The 24,882-nt window shown below is 50.6% G+C and overlaps 1 protein-coding gene across 1 annotated transcript in view; it reads right to left on the bottom strand.

Moving 5' to 3' along the window:
* Nucleotides 1–24,882, bottom strand: part of SLC28A2 (solute carrier family 28 member 2) — a 106,988-nt gene that overhangs the window by 24,399 nt on the left and 57,707 nt on the right. Inside the window, exons 3-12 of the mRNA XM_039491827.1 lie at nt 19,521–19,606; nt 19,361–19,446; nt 12,914–13,005; nt 12,153–12,342; nt 6,325–6,466; nt 5,052–5,165; nt 3,942–4,019; nt 3,454–3,534; nt 2,821–2,901; nt 1,463–1,588 (exon numbers count right to left, since the gene is read on the bottom strand). Coding sequence (XP_039347761.1) covers nt 1,463–1,588; nt 2,821–2,901; nt 3,454–3,534; nt 3,942–4,019; nt 5,052–5,165; nt 6,325–6,466; nt 12,153–12,342; nt 12,914–13,005; nt 19,361–19,446; nt 19,521–19,606 — 1,076 coding nt within the window. The remainder of the gene's footprint in view (nt 1–1,462; nt 1,589–2,820; nt 2,902–3,453; nt 3,535–3,941; nt 4,020–5,051; nt 5,166–6,324; nt 6,467–12,152; nt 12,343–12,913; nt 13,006–19,360; nt 19,447–19,520; nt 19,607–24,882) is intronic.

Below are 24,882 nucleotides of genomic sequence, written 5' to 3'. Positions count from 1 at the left end.
GAGCCCACACTGAGAGGAGCCAAAGAAATCCATGGAATGTCCCCGTGGGATGGGCTTGCTGGCTCTCATGGCAGGGCTGTGGATGGGTGCCATTCGGGTGCATCCTGGGGAACTTTACATCTGGCTGAGGGCAGGTCTGTCTCCTACCTGCCCCCCAGCCCCTTTGCCTCCCCATGGCAATTCTTGTGCCAGTCCCCCTATGTGCTAAGACCCCTGCACAGACCCTATGGCAGGGGTGGGCAAACTACAGCCTGGGGACTGCATCCAGCCCACCAGACGTTTTAATCCAGCCCTCAAGCTGCTGGGGAGTGGGGTCCAGGGCTTGCCACGGTCCGGCACTACAGCTGGGGAGCAGGGTTGGGGGCTTGCCCCACTCAGCGCGGCTCCCAGAAGCAGCATGGAGTGGTGCAAGTTCCTATGCGTAGGGGCAGCCAATGGGCTCCGCACGCTGCCCCTGCCCCAAGCGTCGCCCCTACAGCTTCCATTGTCCAGAAACCGCGGTGAATGGGAGCTGCAGGGGCAGCACCTGCGGACAGGGCAGCGGGCAGATCCGCCTGGCTGCGCCTCCGCGTAGGAGCCAGAGGGGGGACATGCCGCTCCTTCTGGGAGCTGCTTGAGGCAAACGCTGCCTGGAGCCTGCACCCCTGACCCACTCCTACATCTCAACCCCTTCCCCAGCCCTGATTCCCCCTCCTGCCCTCCGAACCCCTTGGTCCCAGCCCGGAGCAACCTCCTGCACCCCCAACCCCTCATCTCCAGCCCCATCCCAGAGCCCGCACCCCCAGCTGGAGCCCTCACCCCGCCCCCCACACCCCAATCTCCTGCCCCAGCCTAGAGCCCCCTCCTGCACCATGAACTTATTTCTGGCCCCACCCCAGAGCCTGCACCTCCAGCCCGAACCCTCACCCCCTCCCACACCCCAACCCCCAATTTCGTGAGTAATCATGGCCTGCCATACAATTTCCATACCCAGATGTGGCCCTCGGGCCAAAAAGTTTGCCCACCCCTGCCCTGTGGCATACAAGCTGCGAGAAGCCTAGGTCCAGATATTGTGTTGTCACCTTTCTAATTGCTGGTAACCGGACCCCCAAGGCCCCATCCCTGTCCCACCTCTTCCCCCAAGGCCTCGCCCCTTTTCTGCGTCTTCCTCCAGGTCCCTCCCCCTTCTCCACGTCTTGCGCCCAAGGTCCTCCCTCCGTTGCTTACTGCATCATCTCAAGGAGCCTGGCTGCAGGTAGGAGGTGGCTGTAGCTGAGCAGGGGCTGGTGCAGGTTGATCCAGCACCTCTCCCCACCCTGTGGGAACCGGGCTTTTTGTTCAGGTGCCATTTACCAGACACCTGGCCACTCTAAATGGTGCCCAGACACAGAAGCCAAAAGCCAGCCTGTCTAGGTAAAGCCCAACCGGGATATCGCTGCCTGCACTGAGGCAGGGGAGTCTGGGTGCTGACTGCTGCACTCACCCCAAAGGACATGTAGGCTCCCATCACGCTGCCGGCGATGGTGGCGAAGCCTCCAGTCATCACTGCATGGACTTCTGAGAGCGTCATGTCCGCCAGGTAGGGGAGGACCAGCAGCGGGGCCTCTGTCTGCACCAGAGTAAAAGGCAATGAGGGTCCAGCCAATTCACAGAACAAGAGATGCCTCCCTGGCCAGCTGTGCCCTGGGCAGAGGGGGTTCACCCCACAGCGTTACCCCCGGGGCTCATGTCTCCTCAGGGATCTGGAGGAAGTTTGAGCACATCCTCTGGAGCAGTGAGCAGGCTAGATTGGTCCATAGCACAGGTTTTAAGTGTAGGGGGAGCAAACATAAAAAAGGAGCCCTCCCTTGGCTCCTCCTCTGGCCACGCCCTGCGACTCCTCCCGTTTCCCCCCCAGATTAACCCCGGGGCCAGCTCAGGACTCCTGCGGGCTTCCCAGGGGTGCGGATACCCCCCCATCCCCAGGAGAGACTCTGCTGCCCAGCGCGCTCTGCAGGTGTCCCACGCCAGGCTGTGTCGCCCGGCCTCACCCACGGGGTCCCGTCCCCCCCACCCAGGCTCCAGGCTCCTTCGCCGTGCCAGGGCCCCCCATCCAGACAGCACGGCCTGTGCCCCTGCCCTGCGGGCCCGGCCCTGGGGAGCCCCTTGCCTGGACCCCCTAGTGTAAGGCACCGGACCCCCGCTGCTCACCTTCCATCCTGCACCGCCGCCTGTCCCCAGCCTGCTCCCAGCGCTCGGTGAGCTCCACGCGGGGCTCATCAGCCAGGCGGCCTTAAAGGCGCAGGGGCCCTTTCGCCTCCCCCCGCCACATTAGCAAGGGGCAGGGAGCGCTTGGCCGCCGAGCCCTGAGCCGCCGCTGCAGAAGGTGGCTGTGGCAATGTTGGGGCCGCGCTGAGCGTGGGGCGTGATGACCGAGGAGCTGGCCCCCTCGCCCCTCCGGCTGTGCCCGCCCCCTCGCATGGCTTCTCCGGCTGCGCTGCCACCAGCACCAGCCCAGCAAGCACCGCCTTTTGAAAATGTGCTGAGGGGAACCGGCTGCTTCCCCTGAACCCCGCTAGCTACGCTACTGGGAAATGGGACCAGGGGCCTGGCCTCCATCATGGGGCTGAGACATGCATCTCCAAAGGGACCCAGAGGCTGTGGAGAGGGCCCTGACATCTCTGCATTTCCTGGCTGTGAGGGCTCAGGAGAAACACCACACAGCAGCTGCTCCCTGCTGCAGGGCATGGCTCTGTACGGAGGGCGGGGGGCACTCTGCCCTTTGTGGGGGGTGTGAGGTGCTTGGTGGTCATGTCATGGTGCTGCCTGAGGGATGCTACGTTGCCTCCCAGCAGCTCTTACCTGTCCTACAAAGATGTTTCCTGCCACGCTGAGGGTCTCAGTGGGCGTAGTACCCATGGTGATTTGCAGCAGCCAGGAGATCTGCAGGGAAGCAGGCAGGGCTCAGCCTCAGGACAAATCCAGGACATTTCACAAAGGCTCTATCCCCAGAGGTCAGACCCTGCCTGGCTGAGGGCCCAGATCCAAGACGTGTGGCTGAGGCAGAGATCCAGGGATGAGTGCTCTGGTACCAGGGCTTTGCACAGCCCCACGGGAGCTCCTGAGATCTCAGGACAGCCCCTCTGGGGCTGAGTCCTATGTTAATACAAAGCTTCCAGTCAGGTGTTCCCCTTTCGTAAGGATTCCTGCTGCCCCAGCCTGCCAGTGCCAGGAGCTTCTGGGACTTGTGTGGGTGCCACACTGCGAGCTGGGGCTCCCAGCAAGTTGGCTAAACCGAGTACCCTGGCAGGGGCTCCACCTGCCAAAGTCTAGGTTAGTTCAAGGGGGGACAGGGGGACAGACTGGGTAGTGACATGAACACTGGGGCACAAAGACCTGTACAGCCCCATGCAACATGCGGGAGGAGCAGGTTCTGCCATCAATCCCCCCTTGTACCAGAGCTGCAATCCCCCGAGACCCAGGGCTTGGCCTTACCTTTAGGATGAGCCACTGCATGAGGCCAACGTAGTAGAGAATGGACATCACACAGCTGAAGAACACGACAATCGGTAAAGCCTGCAGGCAGAACAGCAGCGCACAGGGTCAGTACAGGGGCTGAGCAGGGCTTGCTGGGAGCCTGTGGCAGAGAACAGGCTGAAGCCCCACATCTTGCCCCAGTGCCTGCAGCTGGGCATGGCATGGCACAGAATCACAGAGCACAGAATAGTCCACAGGATGGCCCATGAGCCCTGGGGCTCCGGCAGTGCCAGGGCTGCATGGCAGATAGAAGGAGGATCTCATGGTACCAGCTCTCGCTGCAGGCATAGAATGGCAGAATGAGAGCCAGGGCTGCTCTGCACCTCATGCTCCCCCTTCCCCGAGCGGTGCCAATGGCCTCCCCTCGTAGGCCTGGCAGGATGACCCAGGCCAAAGGAAAGCTAGTTCCTAACACCCACTGTCCTCCCCGTGACCCACGTGCTGACCTGAAAGGCAAAGGCCTCCGTGATCAGTCTGTCCCCAAAGACGAAGCTGGAGCCAGCGGTGGTGTAACTCAGAAAGATCTGTGTGGGGAGATGGTACATGTTGGGGAGCAGTGCTACGGAGAATATGCCACAAGGCCTCTTCAGTCACGACCGTCATGGGAAAAAACCCCAAACCCCCTCCCTCACACAGTGCTCTAGCCCTGCCTGGGGATCACAGCAACAATCCCTCCTGCCCCAGTGTGGATTGCATGGCATGGGGAAGCCTCTAGAGCCCCTGCCCTGGACAGAGTGGAGGAGGGGGAACTGGAGGAGATCCAGGAATGTAAGGGAGGTATCAGCGGCCTGACAAATGATCTGGAGGCAAGGGCTGCAGCAGCCACCAGGGACTTCATGGCAGCATTGGGGTCTCTGTGGCAAGGAGTCAGGCCCAGATAAAGGGAACGGGGTGGGAGGCTGCCTCCTGGGTGCCAGGACACTGAGGGCTACAGGAGTTGGGGAGCCCCCACTTACTGACAAATTTATGGGAACCAACAACATGAGAGAATGGCCAGAGCTTGTGGGGCCCCAGGACAGAGGGAGCCGTTTTCAGCTAACACCGAACAAGGAACTTTACTAGCCCTAGCCCTAGAACTGTTCAGCCTCCCTCTGCTTCTCTGCACTGCTCCTGCCCAAAGCCAGGCCCACTCCTTGCCCGGCTTCTTGCTACAGATAGAGGAACAGCTTGTCATGCCAGGTCCCCTGTGACGGCCTGGCCTGCAGGCTATTGGCCAACACCAGCTGAAGCCTCCATCTCCTGAGCAATAAAGAATAGTTAGAACCTAGCCCCATGCCCGCCCACCTGGCCCCACCTCCATGCCACACCTCCAGACCCACCCCCATCCTCCACCCCAGCCCCAGCCCTACCTTGATCTTCCACCCCCACCCTCCCAGCCCCACCTCCATACGCAACCTCACCCCAGCCTCACCTCCACCCCCAACCACACCCACCCCATTCCCACCTCCAAACCCATCTCCACTGACTCCAAACACGCCCGTCCCACCTCACCTCCATGCCCTCTTCCCGCTCCATCTCAAACCTCCCCTACCGTCTGGCAGCAGCACACTCAGTACCTGGATCTGATTGCCAAGCCACTGGAATGCTTCGAATCCAGGATTCGTTCTGATTATAAAGATCCCAAGAACAAACTCCAGGCCAAGGCCCCAGAAGACGGCTCTCCAGGGCACCTGGGACCAAGACCAAAACAGTGCTCTATGTATTGAGTCCCATCGTCTTCCCACTCCAGCCTCTAGCCTCTGTTAGTCATATAAGACTCTAAGCCTCACTGTCATTTCATGGGAGGAGCCAGCAGGCACTTAGCTGCCATGGTGGTGGGTGTCATAGAAACACCCAGACAGACAGCAGGTAGGACCAGGTGAGGGATCTGAGCACTGAACCCACCATGCTGGGCTGAGGGAGCCTCTTGCAAGATGCACTTCCCCCCTTCTCTGAAGGGATCCCTCCAGTCCAGAGTGAGCCTCCACCTCTGTTTGGCTGACCAGGCCCCGGCCAGTGAGAGGCAGGGCTTTCTGAATATCCCATTCTGTGCATTCTGAAAAAGCGGGATAAGGAGGTGGAATGGGAGGAAACCAAGGAGCAGACAGAGAGAGAGCAGAGGAAGGGGCCAGGGAGACAGACAATGAGATGGTGCAAATCAGGGAATGGGTGCCAGGGGAACAATCCCTCTATGTAAGGACACATCACCCTTTGCACACATGCCAGGCTCACTCTCAGAGGCACTTTGCTGTCAATGGCCCTACATCACTGTGACCCAGAGCAAAGCCTGACCCACTGAACAAGAAATGGGTGGGGGGAGGGGCAGAATTACAAAGGTATTTAGGCATCTAACGTTTCAGCTAGGCACCCAGTGGGATTTTCAAGATTACCCACGCAGGTGAGGTTAAAAGTCAATGGGAGTCGGGTGCTGAACTCACTTCAGTGCTTTGTAAACCCCACTAGGTGCCTATCTGCCCGAACCTCCTTGTAACTCTGGCCCTAGGTCAGTATTTCTGGCCCCACTGCGGGTGGAGGTTGATGGTGAACTTATTGCCCAAGCTCAGAGGCGTGGGTGGCCTATGCTCTGTTCTCTGGCCATACTGCCTCTCTGATCTCTGCCAGTGAGCTCTGCTAGCTGCACGCCCTCCCCCTTTTCCGCTGGTGCCCCAGAGGCTTCTTCTATGGGGCACCAGGAGATAACAAATGCAAACAGTACAAGTGCATGCTCCCAGAGACAACTTCTGCCTTCAGCCCCTAGGACAAGCCAGAGCTGAGCTGGTCAGGGAGACCTTCCCTTGGAGAAGCAGCATCTGCAGCATTGGCCCAGCCAAAGGAAACACATCCACTTACTGCAGCATGGTGCTTGGAGCAGGCAAAGAGGAACAGAACAAACGCGCAGAGGCCAGCAAATGAAATCAGCTGCTCTGGCCTTTTGGAGGTGTCCAGAACCAGCCATGTGACCAGACCAACCAGAATGGCCAGCCAGAACACCCTGCAGGGGAAGAACCAGACAGCAAGTTGGCCAGGTGACGTGGCTGCAGGAACTCCTGGGAGCATGAGGATCAGTTCTCCTCCTCCAGTGAGATGACAAGGGCTCAGTGCCAGCAATATGCCGCTGACACTCTACTTGCCCCTCACCACACAAAATCACATCCTGTCCCCAAGCTGGCCCAGTGGCAGCGGCTGGTTGAAGTTAGCCCCAAGGAGGAGGGAGGTCATGCTGAATGGCTGAGGAATATTCCTACAGGAGCCTGCCATCTCCTTTCATTGGAGACAAAGACCCCCAGTTGGTCAGTCTGCAGTGTAGACAACTCCTGGGTGCCTCGCTATCACTGAGCTCTCACAGCAGCATCCGTGGGTGACACTCATGGCTGGTAAGGAGACTCCTTCCCAACCTGGCAGATGATGACTTGGCCTCAGCAATATAAGATCCTGCTCAGGTCAGCGTCGAGTCATGCTAGAATACTGTGTTGGCGCTTTCCTAAGATTTGGAACGGCATTGTGATACTTCTGCTGGACCCGGTCCAAGTGGGTCCTTTCCCTCCATCGCTGCAGAGCATCCTCCAAGATGTCAGGTGTGGGTGCCAGGCCCAGGTGGAGGCTGCTCAGTGGTAGGTCAGCACAGAGGGAGCCAGGATGCAGCGGCCAGGACGGGGCGTTCACTGCGGTGCTGGACAATGTCGGGAGCTGGGTAGTGGGGGCACCTGGACAGCAGAACCCCTCACAGGGAGTAGGAGTCACGCAAAGGTAGGGGGGATGCAGGGATGGGATGTGCTCTGTGGGGAGTCATGCTGCTCCTTTGGGCTTCTCCCAGCACCCTGCATTGTCCTTATCCCCACCTCTGCCCAGCTCCCCTATTACCATCCAGCTTCTGTTCCCTACCGGGGCCTCCCACTGACTTGCGTTCCAGCACTTGTGTTTTTAGGACTCCAACGCTGGCTCAGGTACCTATCAGCTGGTTAGCCTGACATAGACCTTAGGCAAAATCACGGAGAGGTTGATATGGGATGCACTCAGTAAAAAAGTTAATGGTGGCAGTATAATTAATTCATAGATTCACAGATTCCAAGGGCAGAAGGGGCCAGCGCTCACCGAGTCTGACCTCTGGTACAGCAAAGGCCACAGAACTTCCCCAAAATAATCCCTAGAGCAGATCTCTTAGAAAAACATCCAGTCTTGAGTTAAAACATGTTAGTGATGGGCAATCCACCATGACTCTTGGTAAGTTGTTCCAATGGTTAATTACTCTCATTATTAAAAATTTACAGATTATTTTCAGTCTGAATTTGTCTAGCTTTAACTTCCAGCCATTGGATGGTGTTAGACCTTTTTCTGCTAGATTGAAGAGCCCGTTATTAAATATTTGTTCCCATGTAGGTACTTATAGACTGTGATCAAGTCACCCCTTAACCTTCTCTTTGATAAGCTAAATAGATTGAGCTCCTTGTGGTTCTCACTATAGGGCAGGTTTTCTAATCCTTTAACAAGTGTGATGACTCTTCTCTGAACTCTCTCAAATTTATCAACATCCTTCCTGAAATATGGAACCAGTATTCCAGCACTTGTCATATCAGTGCCAAAGACAAAGGTAAAATAATCTCTTTACTCCTACTCAAGATTCCCTTGTTTATGCATCCAGGGATGACATTAGCCCTTTTGGCCACAGCGTCGCAGTGGGAGCTCATGTTCAGCTGATTATCCACCATACCTCCCAGATTTTTTTCAGAGTCCCTGCTTCCCAGGATAGAGTCTCCCATGCAGTAAGTATGGCCTGCATTCTTTATTCCTAGATGTATTCATTTATATTTAGCCACATTAAAACACACATTGTTTGCTTGTGCCCAGTTTACCAAGCAATCCAGATCGCTCTTGTATTAATGACCTGTCCTCTTTGTTATTTACCACTCCCCCAGTTTATGTACCATCTGCCAACTTTATCAGTGATGATTTTATGTTTACTTCCAAGTCATTCTCTGTTTACATTTACATTGAGACCTAACAGTTAGCCATCTTTTAATCCATTTAATGAGTGCCATTTGAATTTCATCTTTCTAGGATTTTTAATCAAAATGTCATGTGGTACCAAGTCAAATGCCTTTAAAAAGTCTAAGTATATTGCATCAACACTATTACCTTTGTCAACCAAAATTGTAATCTCAGCAAATAAATAAATAAATAAATAAAATCAAGTTAGTTTAACAGGATCTATTTTCCATAAGCCAATGTTGATTGGCATTAATTTCCATTACTCTCCTTCAATTCTTCATTAATCAAGTCTCTTTTCAGCTACTCCATTATCTTGCCCAGGATCAACATCAGGCTGACAGGGCTATAATTATGGGAATCATCCTGTTTATCCTGTTAAAATATTGGCACAGAATTAGCTTTCTTCCAGTCTTCTTGCACTTCCCCGATATTCCAAGACTTACTGAAAATCAACATTAGTCCAACAAGCGCCTCAGCCAGCTCTTTTCAAACTCTTGGATACAAGTTATCTGGACCTGCTGATTTTAAAATGTCCAACTTTAGTAGTGCTGCTTAACATCCTCCTCAAATAGTAGTGGATTGGAAAGAGTGTTATCATCACCATCCTCATATGTTAGACCTATCTCATCTGTTTTTTCCCAAATACAGAATAGAAATATCTAGTTAACATTTCTGCCTTTTCTGCATTATTATTGATAATGCTACATTTCCATGTAGTAATGGACCAATGCCATTGTGAGGATTCTTTTTGTTCCTGATATACTTTAAAAACTCCTTATTATCCTTAATTCTGCTGACCATAGATTTCACCTTGTGTCCCTTTGATTCCCTTATCCATTTTCTACATTTCCTAGGTTCTGATTTATATTTATTATCATCAACTTTCCCTTTCTTCTATCTATCTATCTATTATTTTTATCTGCCTTCCTTACCCTTCTAAACTACATCAGTTTTTTAACCAGTATGGCCTTCTTCAGTGATGGGATTGTGGGGTTTTGGGGTCTCTAGTAAGCTGCTCTTAAACAATTCCCAATAAGCATTTGCCTTTTTCTGGTTAAATTTAAATTTCTCCCAACTGATTTGGCTCATAATTGTTTAATCAGTGTTGTGAAATTGGCCCTTTTAAAGCACCAGGTATATATATTACTCGTTTGGACTTTATTCTGCTTGCACATTATAAATGTGATCAAGTCATGATCACTTGTCTAAAGTACCATCAATTTTCAGTTCTGTGATCAGTTCCTCTTTACCTGTCAAGACAAGGTTGAATAAAGAATTCCCCCATGTTGGCTGCAACACTTTTTGAGTTAGGAAACTGGCATCTATAATGTTTAGAAATTCCAAAGGTGTTTAGTACTGGCAGCATGAGACCTCCAGCATATTTCACTCAAACTGAAGTCTCCATGATCACTTGGCTTTTCTTCCTACACATTGAAGATAGGTGCATAAAGAGCTAGTCATTCTATTCCCTAGTAATTTGGTGGTCTGTAGCAGACACCAACTAATATCCCATCTTGTGTTTTATCTATTAGGATATTCATCCATACATATTCAAAATAATTTTCTTCTGAGTTATCAGTGACTTGGAAACAGGTAATGGCATTTTTGACATAGAGGGCCACTTACCCTCCCTTTTGGTCCACCCCATAATCATTGCTTTTCACATTGCAACCATGGGAATCATCCCACTAGGTCTGAGCAATACCAACAAAATAAAATTTATGTTCATAAATGAGCAATTCATGCAATTTATGTTCATAAATGAGCTCCTCTTGTTAGTTACCCAGGCTCCTAGCATAGTGGGTATTCACCCACGAAAGCTCATGCTCCAATACGTCTGTTAGTCTATAAGGTAATCTAAGAATGTCTTCTCTTCATGTTCTTTGATCCTTGACTAATTTTGCTCTCAACATCTTGATTCTGTGCTAAATAAGTTCTCTACACTCTATTTTAATACCAGTCAACATGTCTTTATGGATAATAGATCTGGTCAAACAAACTAGTCATTATTTTTTGATGAGATCACAAATTTAGCTCATAAAGGTAAGTGGGCTGACATAATAGAATAGGGTGACCAGATGTCCCAATTTTATTGGGACAGTCCCAATATTTGGGGCTTTTTCTTATATAGGCTCCTATTACCCCCCACCCCGTCCCGATTTTTCACACTTGCTGTCTGGTCAGCCTATAATAGACTTAGATTTCTGTAAGGCATTTGACCAAGTCCTGTATGAAATACTGAATAAAAAAGCCTAGCACATATTAAATGGATTAAAAAACTGGTTAAAGAGTAGATCTCAAAATGTAACTGTAGTAAAAAGGAAATTGTTATCCAGTGAGGGTATTTCTGTTGTTTTCAGTGTAGTGCTAGTCAATATTTTATCAATGATTTGGAAGAAAATATAAAATCATTGCTGGCGAAATCTGCAGACGACACAAAAATTGGTGGAGTGGCAAATAATGATGGGGACTGGTCAGTTCTCCTGAGTGACCTGGATCACATGGTAAGGTGAGCTTATTTGCACAATAAGCGTTTTAACACAACCTAATGCAAAGTTATAAATATTAGATCAAAGAACTTATAGCACCTTTAAAGTCCTGGAAAGCAGGGACTCTGAAAAGGATGTAGGGGCACAGATGTAGGGGCACCAATTGAACATGAGCTCCCAGTGCTTTCACCTTGTGTCCCTTTGATTCCCTTATCAATTTTCTACATTTCCTAGGTTCTGATTTATATTTATTATCATCAACTTTCCCTTTCTTCTATCTATCTATCTATTATTTTTATCTGCCTTCATTACCCTTCTAAACTACATCAGTTTTTTAACCAGTATGGCCTTCTTCAGTGATGGGATTGTGGGGTTTTGGGGTCTCTAGTAAGCTGCTCTTAAACAATTCCCAATAAGCATTTGCCTTTTTCTGGTTAAATTTAAATTTCTCCCAGTGCAATACTGTGGCTAAGAGAGTTAATGTGATTCTTAGATGGATAAACAAGGTAACGTCAAATGAGACATGGTATGACATCTGTATATGGCACGGAGGAGGTATGACATTGCTGGACACTGGGTCCAGTTCTGGTGTCCATGCTTCAAAAAGGATATTGAAAAATTGGAAAGAGTTAAAAAAAGAACCAAAGGAATGATCTGAGGTCTGGAAAATCAGCCCTACAGTGAGAGACTAAAGAAACAGTCTATTTAGTTCATTGAAAAGAAGGTTAAGAGGTGACTTGATCACAGTCTGTAAGTGTCTACATGGGGACAAGTAGCCTGACCAAAGCCAGTGAGACCACTGGGGTGAGTCAGGGCCACTTGTGTGAGCGAGGGTTTCACAGCAAGGCAGGAAAGTCCAGGAATTACCCATACTACCCCGGGCACAGGGACCAAGGTGGGATGTTTGCTCTTTGAATGGCTGTCTGATCCCTCCCCAAAGAGGCCTCTAGGGCCATGTCTGTGTGGGAGTGTATGCCAGCATGTGTCTGCCGGCTTCAGCACAGCCCCCAGCCCTGGAGTCCAGCGCAGGCCCAGTTAGTGCGTGCTCACAGAGAACCTCTGTGTGTGCACACCAGCCCAGCTGTCCCATGCCCATTGGGGGTGTGTGTGCACTGACATGATGGAGACCCAATGCACCTGGAGAAACATGCAGCCCAGCAGAAAGCTGCTTTCGGTGGATAACGTGCCTATTGCCAGACTCACCATTTTAGCCACGGCCAGGACTTCAGGCAACATTTCCGACAGGGGCTCAGAAGCTTCGTCAGCTTTGCTCCACAGTGTTTCTGAATGAGGCCCCAGCCCACAAAGAAGATGACCAGACCAGTAATAACTACCAAGGCGATGGCTCGCTGGAAATCCAGCCAACAGGCCGCAATGAAATAGGCCAAGTATGCTGAGGAGAAGCAGGGCAGAGGCAGTGAGCAGCTTCAGGGGCCTGTGGGCAGACTCAGCTCTCACAAACCCTCCCTTGCCTCCAGCTATTCCTCCCTCATCCCTCACCACACAACCCCTACACTGCAGAGCAATCCCACAGCAGTCAAGCAAGCTGGCTCATGGGCGTGTAGTGACCAGCCCATTCCTGGGGGCTGGAGGAACTGACAGGAAGGCAGAAGTAGAGGTCTCTGCATGTTCACCAGGCAGGGTGGGGGGGACAGGGTCATGCTATTCCAGGACTAGAGATGCCTAAACCCACCGTGAGGAGAAGGTCTGACCGGGATCAACAGGGCGAGAATGACACAGGCCCACTGTGGCTGGAAAGATGGGAGATGGACTGGGCTCAGGTGCAACCTTTGTGACAAGGGGTGGACCCCCCTTGCTTGGGACACGGAAATCCAGACTAGTCCGAGGCCTGGACAACATGCTGAGGGGGTGAGTCCACTTGGCTGAGGAGGGGTTCTTGGTTCTAGCGTCTCTGATTCCCAGGGAGATCACCCACATGTTGTGAGAGGGCCTGACAGTCTCACCTGCACACAGGAGGCCCAGGAAGACCTTCCGGAGCACCTTGGCGTGAGCCTTACACACCCTTCTGGCCTGTGACACGGGCTGTGCTGCACGCCTGGGGAGATGCAAACAGAGATACCGACGCGCAAGCAGGGTCCTGGCCAAGCAAAGCTCCCCTGCTTCAAGAGCCACTTGTGCCCAGCAGGAACTGCAGGATCTGGTGCCGCCTATTCACACCCATTTATCCTAACTAGCCTCCCAGCCTTTCTGGGATTTTGGGAAAGATGCCTCCCCACTACTGCCCTGCAGTCCAGAGAACAGTGCCCTCCATAGGCGCCGACTCCTTGGGGGTTCTGGGGCTGGAACACCCACGGAAAAAAAATAGTGGGTGTTCAGATCCCACCAGCCACCCCCTGATCAGGAGGCCCCGCCAATCAGCTGTTCGGTGGCATGTGGGAGGGGGTAGAGAGGAGACAGTAAGAGCCGGAGCGAGGGTGGGGCCTTGGGGGAAGGGGTGGAGTACGGACGGGGCCTCGTGGTGGAGCACCCACCCAGAAAAATGAAAGTCGGCACCTCTGGTGCCCTTCACTGCAAGCTCAGCAGAGCTCTTCCGCTGACTGAGGTTAATACAGCCCTTCACATCCCTTATGGCAAGCCAAGCCCTTGTAGCGTGGGTGGGGGACAGCTATCATCCATCTGTGTTACTGATAAGATAGCTGGGAGCCTGTACAAGGCCACTGCAGGCAGAAGTTCTTTTTGTCCCTAAAAGAACAAAGTCCCAGCAGCTTTGCCATACAGCCCCTTGGAAGGAACATGCCAAATCAGCTGCTTCTGTGACAGGCATCAACCTGTTGCCGATAGACCACATTTAGAGATCCATGAGTGCTGCTGCCCCCAGAACAAAGAGAGACGGCTCTTTAGCTCACGTGGTAGAGGCTCATGCTTTTATATCGAGAGAGCCCCAATTCACACCCCACAGATGACCCAGACAGGGACGCTGTGCTATCTGTTATCCTGGACCACAATCTACTCCTAGAGCCAGGAAGAGAAGCCAGGATTCTTGATGCAGCTGTAATGTTCCAAACATAGACAAGCCCTTAGTGTGAGGTGGCGGCTGGAGTGATGCTATGTTGCAAAGCAGTGTGTGCAGAAGACCATGGGGATGTCTACACTGCAATGGAAGCCCAGGGTTAGTGAGACTTGAGTCAGCGGACCCTGGGTTTGAGAACCCGAGGCTTGAGCATCTACATTGATTGCCAACCCTAGGTTAAGAATTTTTTAACCCAGGCCCGGACCTGGGGATCCAGCATCCACACAGCAGTACACAGCCCCGCAAGTCCACCCAACCATATTCCAGACTTCCTAGCACCCTCCTGAAATGTGGCCGCCCTAGCCCTTTGTTCATGGTACAGCATGGGAAAACTTAACGGTCCACACCGCACATACGGGAAGTTTGAACAGCCTTCCAGCACATCCCGACGAGTTGTCATTTTGGTCCGCATGCTCCCTGCAATCAGAGCCAGCAACATGGAGGAGTTGGCACTTTAAGAACTTCTCTTGTGTGGCCTTTTATTTCTGCTTCAGGACACAGATAGAGCTTCTGTGAGCTGCTGCTGGGCAGTTCAGTGGTGTTTTCTGTCTGACAGAGCTAGTGACAGAGCAGGAGGAGGAGGAGGACACAGATATGGCGGACTCAAACTGACTGATGCTGCTCATGACACTTGGTACAGCCTATGCTCCCTACATAGACCAGAAAAGGGCCACAAGCACAGACTGGTGGGACCACTGCGTGACCACATTGTCACGCAGAACTTGGATGACCAGCAGTGGGTCCAGAACTTTTGCATAAAGAAAGCCACATTTCTGGAGCATTGGGAGCATCTTGTCTCGACTCTCACATGCAAAGACACATGCGTGAGGGTGGCCATGCCAGTCCAGAAGCAGGTTGCTGTTCCCATATGGAAGCTGGCTACCCCAGGTGGCTACAAGTCCATTGCCAACCAGTTTGGTGCTGGATAGTTGACTGCAGATAAAGTGGTGGCGGAGGTTTCTGAGGCGGTCAGGCGTGTGGTTTATCCCAAGGTGACAGGCATGAAAGATATTCCTGAGGGAATTTGAGAGAATGGGGATTCCAAATTGTGCCAGAACATTGATGGGACCCACGTGCCCATAGTTTGCCCTCCTCAAGGAGCACATGAGTACATAAACTGCAAAGGGTGCTACTCCATAGTTATGCAGGCCCTCATGGACTATGGAGGCCAATTTAAGAACATCAGTGTTGGCTGCACTGCAAAAGTTGGATGCCAGGGTTTTCCGCTGACCGGGAGTCTACATTCATAGACCAGCTGGGACACTATTCCCACCACATGATGTTGTCATAAATGGAGTTACTGTCCCCACTGTTATTTGGAAAGCCCACGCGCATCCCCTTTTTGCCTTGACTTATGAAACCATACCCTTATCTCCAAGGCCCTGACCAAATAAAGTTGAATTACACCCTCAGCAGGTGTAGAACAGTGGATGAATGTGTGTTTGGCTGATTGAAATTCCACTGGTGATGTTTACAGACCTGTTTGGATGCCAGTGTCATCAATGCTGCCTGCATTAGTCTGTCTTGCTGTGCTCTTCATAACCTTTGTGAAGTCATTTCCCCCTGAATGGACCTATGACAGTGAGTGCCGCTGAACCAGCACACTCAGCCAGAGAGGGCACCTACCGCAGCTGGAGCTGGGTGCACCCAGGCAACAGAAATCAGGGATGGACTTGCATGGCCCAGTGGAAGAGGCAGGACAGTATCTTTACGAATGTGCTTGGAGGGCGGGGGGCATTGATTGCTTCTGGGCAGTGGAGGGGGCGTTGATTGTTATGCATTTTTGACTGACATGACTGCATATAAAATGGAGCCGGGAGGAGAAACAGTATGGATTGATGTAAATAACTGATGTATGGATTGATGCAAATAGCTGTATTGAGAGATGGGTTTTGCATAAAACTTCTTATCTGTCCCTGATCATGTGTTCACCGTTATTATTTGATATACACGTTATCTGATGTGTTGCAGTGATGGCCCTAACATTTCTTTATAAAATAAAAACCTTTACTTTTACACATCTATTGGAAAAGTACAATATGAAACCATTGCCTGCCAGGCCAGCTGCCATTAGCTCCCCAAAACACCAGCAACACCAAAAGCTTTAGAAGTAACCAAGACCAAAGTGCATCAACAAATGCAATCAGTTGAACTGTGTATGAGACACGCCTCCCACACTATTGCATGTCCCCTGCCCTCCCTCCCCCATTCTCCTTTCCCTTCCTTCCATGTTTGCTGGGCGCTTGGCACTGAGATGGGAGTGGAGGCATACACAGAGAAGGGATTCAGCACTGAGGACTGCATGGGACACACTAGCCATGTCCAACCTCTCATATGATCTGATCGTATGAGCCACCCAGCCGTGGAGTTGTCCAAGCTGTTCCTGTTCCAGGATCTGCGAATCAAGTGCTTGTTCCTGTGCTGCTACCCTGTCCCCAGCTATACAGCCAGCTCGAGATTTTCTGCTCACCTCTCCGCATGTCTTTCCTCTGGTCGCAAGCCCCTTTCCCCTTGGTACTCGACCTGCTTGTTGGCCTGTCCAGAACTTCAACCATAAGTTCTTCACACAAATGCTTCCTCTTGGAACAGTGCATGAAGGTATGTTGGTCCAGGCTTCTGCAGTGTGGGCGAGCTGTGGAGATACTGCAGTTCATAGAGGTCGAGGGGCCTGGAATAGGACAAGACACAGAGGGTTACTGTCTCCAATAGCTTGGTGCAGGAGAACAAAAACTCATTTTGGAATTTCAAGGACAGAAAACGTTACTTTTTGAAAGTGAACTGCAATATATTGACAGAAGGCTGCTTCAGCCCACAGAAGCTCCCTAGACACAGCCGAGTTAATCACAGTGCAAGAAGTGCTTGGGAATGAGCGACAGGGGATGGATCACTTGATGATTACCTGTTCTGTTCATTCCCTGTGGGTCACTTGGCACTGGCCACTGTCATAAGACAGGATACTGGGATAGATGGACCTTTGGTCTGACCCAGTAGGGCCATTCTTACGTTCTTATAATCTTATGCTGAAAGCATGGTAAGTTAAAAATCACAACATTTAAAAAAATATTTTTTTAAATGGAATTTGGGAGGAGGTTGGTGGCCAGGCTGTTGGTGGGAAACCAGGTGTGCATGCCTCTGAAGTGTTCAGATGTATGGTGAATGAACAGCACATCTATGAGTGGAGTGGGCTGGCGAGCTACCAAGGTAGCCCTGAAAAATACATCCTTGCCCGCAATGTGACTACAGATGTGGAGTTCCAGCCACATGAAAAGTTTGCAGCTATGAGCCCCTAGGATTGGGTAAGAAGTCATGAGCGAATCAACAGGGTGCTGTATTAGCATATGCATGGTTTAGCTCCTCCCCAAGGCTTCTGATGCAGCCTGGTAGGATGGCGTGCAAACACCTGGACGAGAACTCCACAGCCATCCCCCTTCTCCCCCTGGCAAATTTCTGAACTGACTTCAAATGCTTAGTCACATTTGGGATTAATGATTTCATCACCCATGAAATGCATGGACTACATTTAATAGAAATGGACTACATATGAAAACAGACATTTAGATCACTTCCCCCTCCCTCCAACCATACAATTCAGTCTTTTCAGGCAGCTCATTACACCATGGCGTTGTAAGTGGAGTGGTGTACATATGGGGAAGGTAATATACAATTCTTATTTTAACAAACTAGAAAATACTAGCAAAAATGTGCACCTCCCCAGGAGAGAGTCACTTTGACATGCCTGTTTTACTGCTGGCATTTCCTGGTCTCCATTTGGAATTCCATGGTGGGGGCAGGGGGCAGGAACAATGCGCTACTAGCAGCTACATGCTGCTACCCAAGGCTCATAATCTTTTGGCCCTGGTTCATGGAGCGGAAATCCCTCCCATTCCCATATTAATAAACAGAAAAATGAACCCAGAAACTTACCAGACTCTGGGGCAGTTATCCCTCTTCTGTTTCTGCTGCCAGCTCCATGGTGGGCTATTCCTCCAGGGGGCATCAAAAAGCGCCTCTGAGTATGGCCCCAGTACGTGCTGCAGCTTCTCCTGTGGCAAAGCCTCCTCTAGGACCAGTTTCATCAGCAGAGTCACTTCATTTGCCTCATTCAACGATTCCCTTGCTGGCTTCTGAGGCCATGGGGTCTCCTCCCAGATGACCAGGTTGTCGAGCACCAGTGGTGGCTCAGTGCTCAGAACGGTCCCATCATACTCAAACTCATCATAAGAAGGGCATGATGCCGGCGAGTTGCCAGAGATTCATAGATTCTAGGACTGGAAGGGACCTCGAGAGGTCATTGAGTCCAGTCCCCTGCCATCATGGCAGGACCAAATACTGTCTAGACTATCCCGGATAGACATTTATCTAACCTACTCTTAAATATCTCCACAGATGGAGATTCCACAACCTCCCTAGGCAATTTATTCCAGTGTTTAACCACCCTGACAGTTAGGAACTTTTTCCTAATGTCCAACCTAAACCTCCCTTGCTGCAGTTTAAGCCCATTGCTTCTTGTTCTATCCTTAGAGGCTAAGGTGAACAAGTTTTCTCCCTCCTCCTTATGACACCCTTTTAGATACCTGAAAACTGCTATCATGTCCCCTCTCAGTCTTCTCTTTTCCAAACTAAACAAACAGCTGTAGTCCTGTACTCATAGTAGTAGTACTCATTCATGAGCCCCTTCATCTGTTCCCCACACTGGTCACTGGTCGGTAAATTTCCAGCACTACCACCTTCTTTGCTATTTGCTGGTATATGTGGGCATTCCAGAACTCTTACTAAAATCAGTTGCTTTGCAGGCCTAGCACCAGAGACCAAGATCTGGCTCTGGCTGTCTCCTGCGACCATGTTGCAGTGCACTCGCTGGTTGGTATCCATTGCAAACACAGACTGCTCTGTGCTTTCCTAAGGTGTGTTTGCAGCTTGGCAGTCAGAATAAAACAAAAGGGTTAACCACAAAGCTGCTGTACTAGAACAAGGGGAGGTGCTTCCATTTCCCTGTAGTCAATTAATGATTCTTGGGAGAGAGAGGACAAAGGAAGTCGGCCCATAGCATTGTGGGATACTTTTGGTGGACTCAAAGAACCCGAGTCCAAGGAGTGTTGCATCTACACTGCAAAACGACAGGCCTCGAACCCTGCGCCCCATCTTGACTCCAGCTCAGACCGTCCATCTTCATGGGGTCATAGGACCATGGCCCTGAGGCCAAGAGATTTGTGTGTAGATGGAAGAAGGGTTAGGGTCTGAGCCTGGGCTTACCTTGCAGTGTAGACATATCCAAAGTGGTTGTGTGCTAATCTCTGGTTTACTGTTGCATTTGTAGTGTGTGTGTTTTGGTTAATGGGAGCTGTTAGGGGAGAAGTGACACTTCCTGGGGTTACTATACCTCCAGAAGGTGGAGCGTTCAGCTCTCTCCTCTCTGTTGTTCTCAGGAGGCAGATTCTGTGCTCCCTCAGGGAGTCCCTCTTCTTCCTATAAAACATCCCGTAGGTCAGTGTTCTCAGAGCAGGTCCAAAGGCCAGTGCAGAAGAGAAGGGAAGATTTACCATGGAATCGAAAGCCGTGTTCTCCAAGCCCTTCTCCAGGTCACCGAGTGAAATTCTGACATCCTCCATATCTAGATGTGCTCCCGCTACAACATAAACTCAGGAATTAGCTGGATGGCCCTGCAACAGCGCATCTTGTGAAGGAATGATGCCATGAGCACCATCTGGTTCCCGAGCTGGGAGGCAATAGCCATTTGCTTCCCGAGAGTGGGGAAACCCTGAGCTGCTTCCTTGTTTTGGACCCAAGGGACAGAAGCCCAGAGCTCATAGATTTAAGGCCAGAAGGGACCATTTTGATCATCTAGTTTGACCTCCTGTATAGCACAGGCCAGAAAACTTCCTGAAATAATTCCTAGATAAATCTTTTAGAAAAACATCCCATATTGAGTTAAAAATTGTCAGTGATGGAGAATCCACCATGACCCTTGGTAAGTTGTTCCAATGGTTAATGACGCTCACTGTTAAAATGTATGCCTTACTTCAGTCTGAATTTGTCTAGCTTCAGCTTCCAGCCACTGACACATGTGTGCTGGACTGAAGAGCTGATTATTAAATATTTGTTCCCCATGTAGGTACTTATGGACGGTGATCAACTCACCCCTTAACCCAGGGGTCGGCAACCTATGGCATGCCTGCCAAAGGCGGCACGCAAGCCAATTTTTACTGGTATGTTGCTGCCAGCCGGGATCCTGGGCCCCGGCCGGCCTGGGTGAATGGAACCCCTGGTCAGCAGCAGCTCAGTGGGGCCAGCAGCCGGGACCCCGGCTGGCAGGAGCCGGCAGATAGAACCCCAGACCGGCAGCAGGCTGAGCCGCTCAGCCCGTTGCTGGTCTGGGGTTTCGGCCGCCGGCCCCTTGCCAGCTGGGGTCCCGGCCATTGGCCCCGCTCAGCCTGCTGCCGGCCTGGGATACCAGCCTCCGACCCCGCTCATCTCACTGCTGGTCTGGAGTTCCAGCCGCCCAGCCCCCTGGCATGCTCAACCCTCCTGCCTGCCTGGGGTACTGGAAGCTAGCCCAGGGCTCTGCTCCGGGCCTGGTCCCAGCTCTCTGCAGCCCTTATAAAAATTACACTACAATTAGCTTAAAAACTTGAAAACTTAAAAACTTTGTTTGTACATTACAGTAATCATTAAAACATGTATAATGTTAATAAATAAATAAGTTTGATGAAACAAAGTAGTTGTACTTATGTGCCTGTGCTTAATGTGTTTTTGATTATTTATCTTCTAAAAAAATCTTGCATGTGTTGCACCCCCGAGAAAGTGCATCTTGCACCCCCAGGAAGGTGTGTGCACCCCAGGTTAAGAACCACTGCACTAAACTGATAAGATCTGCATTTTAATTTAATTTTAAATGAAGCTTCTTAAATGTTTTAAAAACCTTGTTTACTTTACATACAACAATAGTTTAGTTATATATAGGCACCAGCAAAGCAAGCACGTGCTTGGGGCAGCCCATTTGCAGGGGCGGCAGGGATCCAGCCTGGGAGCTGAGAACCAACAGGGGTCTCTGGGAGCTGTAGTTCCTTGGTTAGCTCCCTGCATATAGAGCCAGCCCTGGAGCAGGGAAAGAACTACATTTCCCAGCATTCCCTTGGCCACCACCAACAGGAAAGGGAGGGGGAGGGAGTGAGGTAGCTGAGACCTCATGCTGCATCCTGCTGTGAGTGGAGAGCTGCACTGTGAAGGGTAGGGATACAATATTTTATCATTCAAAAACAGGACACTCCATGGGGAGGGAGGGTAGCCCCACCCTGCCACCATCCACTCCCTCCGACTGCCCCCCACAGAAACCCCAACCCATCCAACTCCCCCTGCTCCCTGATCACCCCCTCCTGGGACCCCTGCCCCTAACTGCCCCCCAGGATCCCACCCCCTATCTAAGCCTCCCTTCTCCTTGTCCCCAACTTCCCACCCAGGACCCCACCTCCTACCTGTCCCCTGACAGACCCCTGGGACTCCCATGCCTATCCAACCGCTGCCTGTCCCCCAGTTATAAGCTGGGGACGCACCAGTTGGAAGTAACAGAGGAGGAGAAGGACCTAGGAGTCCTGGTTGATCGTAGGATGACTATGAGTAGGCAATGTGATGTGGCCGTTAAAAAAGCTAATGCGGTCTTGGGATGCATTAGGCGAGGTATTTCTAGTAGGGATAAGGAGGTGCTAGTCCCATTATATAAGGCGTTGGTGAGACCTCATTTGGAGTATTGTGTGCAGTTTTGGTCTCCCATGTTTAAGAAGGATGAATTCAAACTGGAACGGGTACAAAGAAGGGCCACTAGAATGATCCGAGGAATGGAAGGCCTGTCGTATGAAAGGAGACTTGAGGAGTTCGGTTTGTTTTCCTTAACCAAAAGAAGGATAAGAGGAGATATGATTGCACTCTTTAAATATATCAGAGGGATAAATACCAGGGAAGGAGAGGAATTATTTCAGCTCAGTGCTAATGTGGACACGAGGACAAACGGATATAAATTGTCAGTCAGGAAATTCAGGCTTGAAATTAGACGAAGGTTTCTAACCATCAGGGGAGTGCAATACTGGAACAGCCTACCGAGGGAAACAGTGGGGGCAAAGGACCTCCATGACTTTAAGATTAAGCTAGATAAGTTTATGGAGGAGATGGTATGATAGGATAACGGGCTTAGTCAATAGGTCAATTAAGTGCCACACTGGTAAATAGTACAATGGGTCAATGATATGATATAACCTTTTCCAGAGGGTATGGCTGGAGAGTCTTGCCCGCATGCTTGGGGTTCAGCTGACCGCCATATTTGGGGTCGGGAAGGAATTTTCCTCCAGGGAAGATTGGCAGTGGCCCTGGAGGTTTTTCGCCTTCCTCCGAAGCATGGGGCAGGGGTCGCTTGCTAAAGGAGTGGGTGGATCGGCTTATGTGGCCTGCATCTAGCAGGAGGTCAGACTAGATGATCATAATGGTCCCTTCTGATCTTGAATTCTATGATTCTATGATTCTATGACTGCCCCCCCCGAACCCCTGACCCATCTAACCCCCCCTTCTCCCTGCCCCTGACTGCCCTCCTGAACTCCACTCCATCCAACCCCCCTGTCCCTTGACTGCTCCCCCCGGAACCCCCTACCCCTTCTCCAACCCCCCAACCCCCTTACCATGCCACTCAGACCAGCATGTCTGGCTCTGCGCAGTGCCAGACATGCTGCTGCATACATGCTGCCGTGCTCCCCCACAGAGCCACAGCCTCCCCCACTCCCTCGCACCTGCCTTCCAGATTTGAACACCTCAAAATTCAGGAGTGCTCAAGCTCAGTTTGGGCAGCTGTTACTTCATTTCTCCCAAATCAAATATACTAATCCACTGTAACTTGCTGTAGAAAAAGTAGGATAAAATTGACCAAGAAATGCTTCCCAGTGGTTTTTAGGACTGGAATTGCTATTTTCAACAGCCATTGCCTTTTTTTGGTTTGTTTGTTTAAAAGGAAGACAGTGATATTGCACTGGCAAATTCCCCATAGAAAGAGTGGAACAAAAGAATAATAAAGCCACCTCAACTTTTCCTCATTTATGGAGGACAGTCTTATAATATGCATCCAGATATTCTCCAATCACACAAGCTGAAAATTGTTCCACTTTACTGCAGTTCTGTAACCATATGGGAACCAATCCTGTCTGTGTTCTGTGCACATCTAATTCCTGCTGAATGACCTGCCCTGGGAGCGAGTTAGCAGTGACCCAGGGCTGCGGCGGAAGGATGGTGCAGGTGGGGCAGGGGAGAGCCCAGGGCTGGGGCGGCAGGAGATGGGGGGGGCAATGATGGGGGGGATGGAAGGAGCCCAGAGCTGGGGCGGCAGGGGGTGTGGGTGAGTGGGTGGGGGGAGCCCAGGGCTGGGGCAGCAGGGGGGTGCAGCGAGGAGCCCCAGGTCTAGGACGGGGGGCAGCCAAAAACTTTTTTGCTTGGGGCGGCAAAAAACCTAGAGCCGGTCCTGTCAGAAAGGCTCCAGACCCCTGCCTTAACCTTTTCTTTGTTAAGCTAAATAGATAGACTCAAATAGGTCAATCACTAGAAGGCAGGTTTTCCAATCCTTTAATCATTCTTGTGGCTCTTCTCTGAACCCCTCTCCATTTTATCCACCTCCTCCTGGAATTGTGGGCACCAGACCTGGACACAGGATCCTAGCACAAGTAGCACCAGTACCAAATACAGAAGTAAAATAATCTACTACTTGACATTCTCCTGTTTATGCACCCTAAGATCCCATTGGCTCTTTTGGCAACATCATCACACTAGGAGCTCATGTTCAGCTGATTATCCACCATGACCCCCCAAATCTGTTTCAGGGTCTCTGTTTCCCAGGATAGAGTCCCCAACCTGCAAGTATGGCCTGTACTCTGTGTCCCTAGATGTGTCCATTTATATTTAGGCATCTGGTTCCTGAGCTGGGAAAGTGTGACCATCGCACCCCTTTATTTACACCCTACACACTACCATAATGATAACTGTTTAAAATACACCTTGGGAGCTATCATTTGAAAACGATTAATGCACTAGTGAATAACATCATTGTAAACTATGTGTAACAACATTTAGCTACAACAAATCTTGCATCTTGGCAGGGATTAGACTGGATGACCCTTGTAGTCCCTTCTAACCTTATGGTTCTATATGTGAAATTATAAATTCTCTCTGTGCGATGTAACCTTCCTTAGAGGTTTTTCCTTCCTTAGAGGTTTTTAAGATCAGACTTGACGAAGCCCTGTCTGGGATGATTTAGTTGGGGATTGGTCCTGCTTTGAGCAGGGGGCAGGACTAGATGACCTCCTGAGGTCCCTTCCAACTCTGATATTCTATGATTCTATGAGCCAGATAGCCAAGCCTAGATAAAGGGAATAAACAGGTTTATCCTAAACAAAAAAAATGTGGGTTTACCCTAATGTATATTTTAGCATTAAGCAAAGCTTACATCAAGCTAAACCAGTGGGGATATTCTGAGTCTGAAGTCGAGAGACAGAGAATTAATATGGCTCCTGCACCCCAGAAAGACAGAGGAGCCTGAATCCCCAGGAGGCCTTCCTGACTTTTAGGACAAAGACAATTCCTTTGGGGATATAAGGGAGAGAGAGAGACTCCATCTTTAGCCTCCACCTGAGAAGACAAAAGGAACCAAGCATTTTGTGATCCGTGTATTGGGTCCTGGCCAGAGGATCTGGTCAGCCATGCTAGACAAAGACTGATGGTGAGAAAATTACCTACAGCAAAATCTGTAGCTTGTTAAGTTAGGTCTTAGTCATCAGAAAGCGTATTTTTACTTGTGTTTGTTTGTAACCCATTCTACCTTCAGTCCCTCCTGCACAATATCAATTAACCTATGTCCTTCTGTTAATAAACGGGCTC

This window comes from Mauremys reevesii, linkage group 10, assembly GCF_016161935.1.
Source record: "Mauremys reevesii isolate NIE-2019 linkage group 10, ASM1616193v1, whole genome shotgun sequence".
In the NCBI taxonomy this organism is placed as follows: domain Eukaryota; kingdom Metazoa; phylum Chordata; order Testudines; family Geoemydidae; genus Mauremys; species Mauremys reevesii.
Note: the sequence above shows the minus strand (reverse complement) of the source record. Positions and strands in the feature narration are given on the sequence as shown.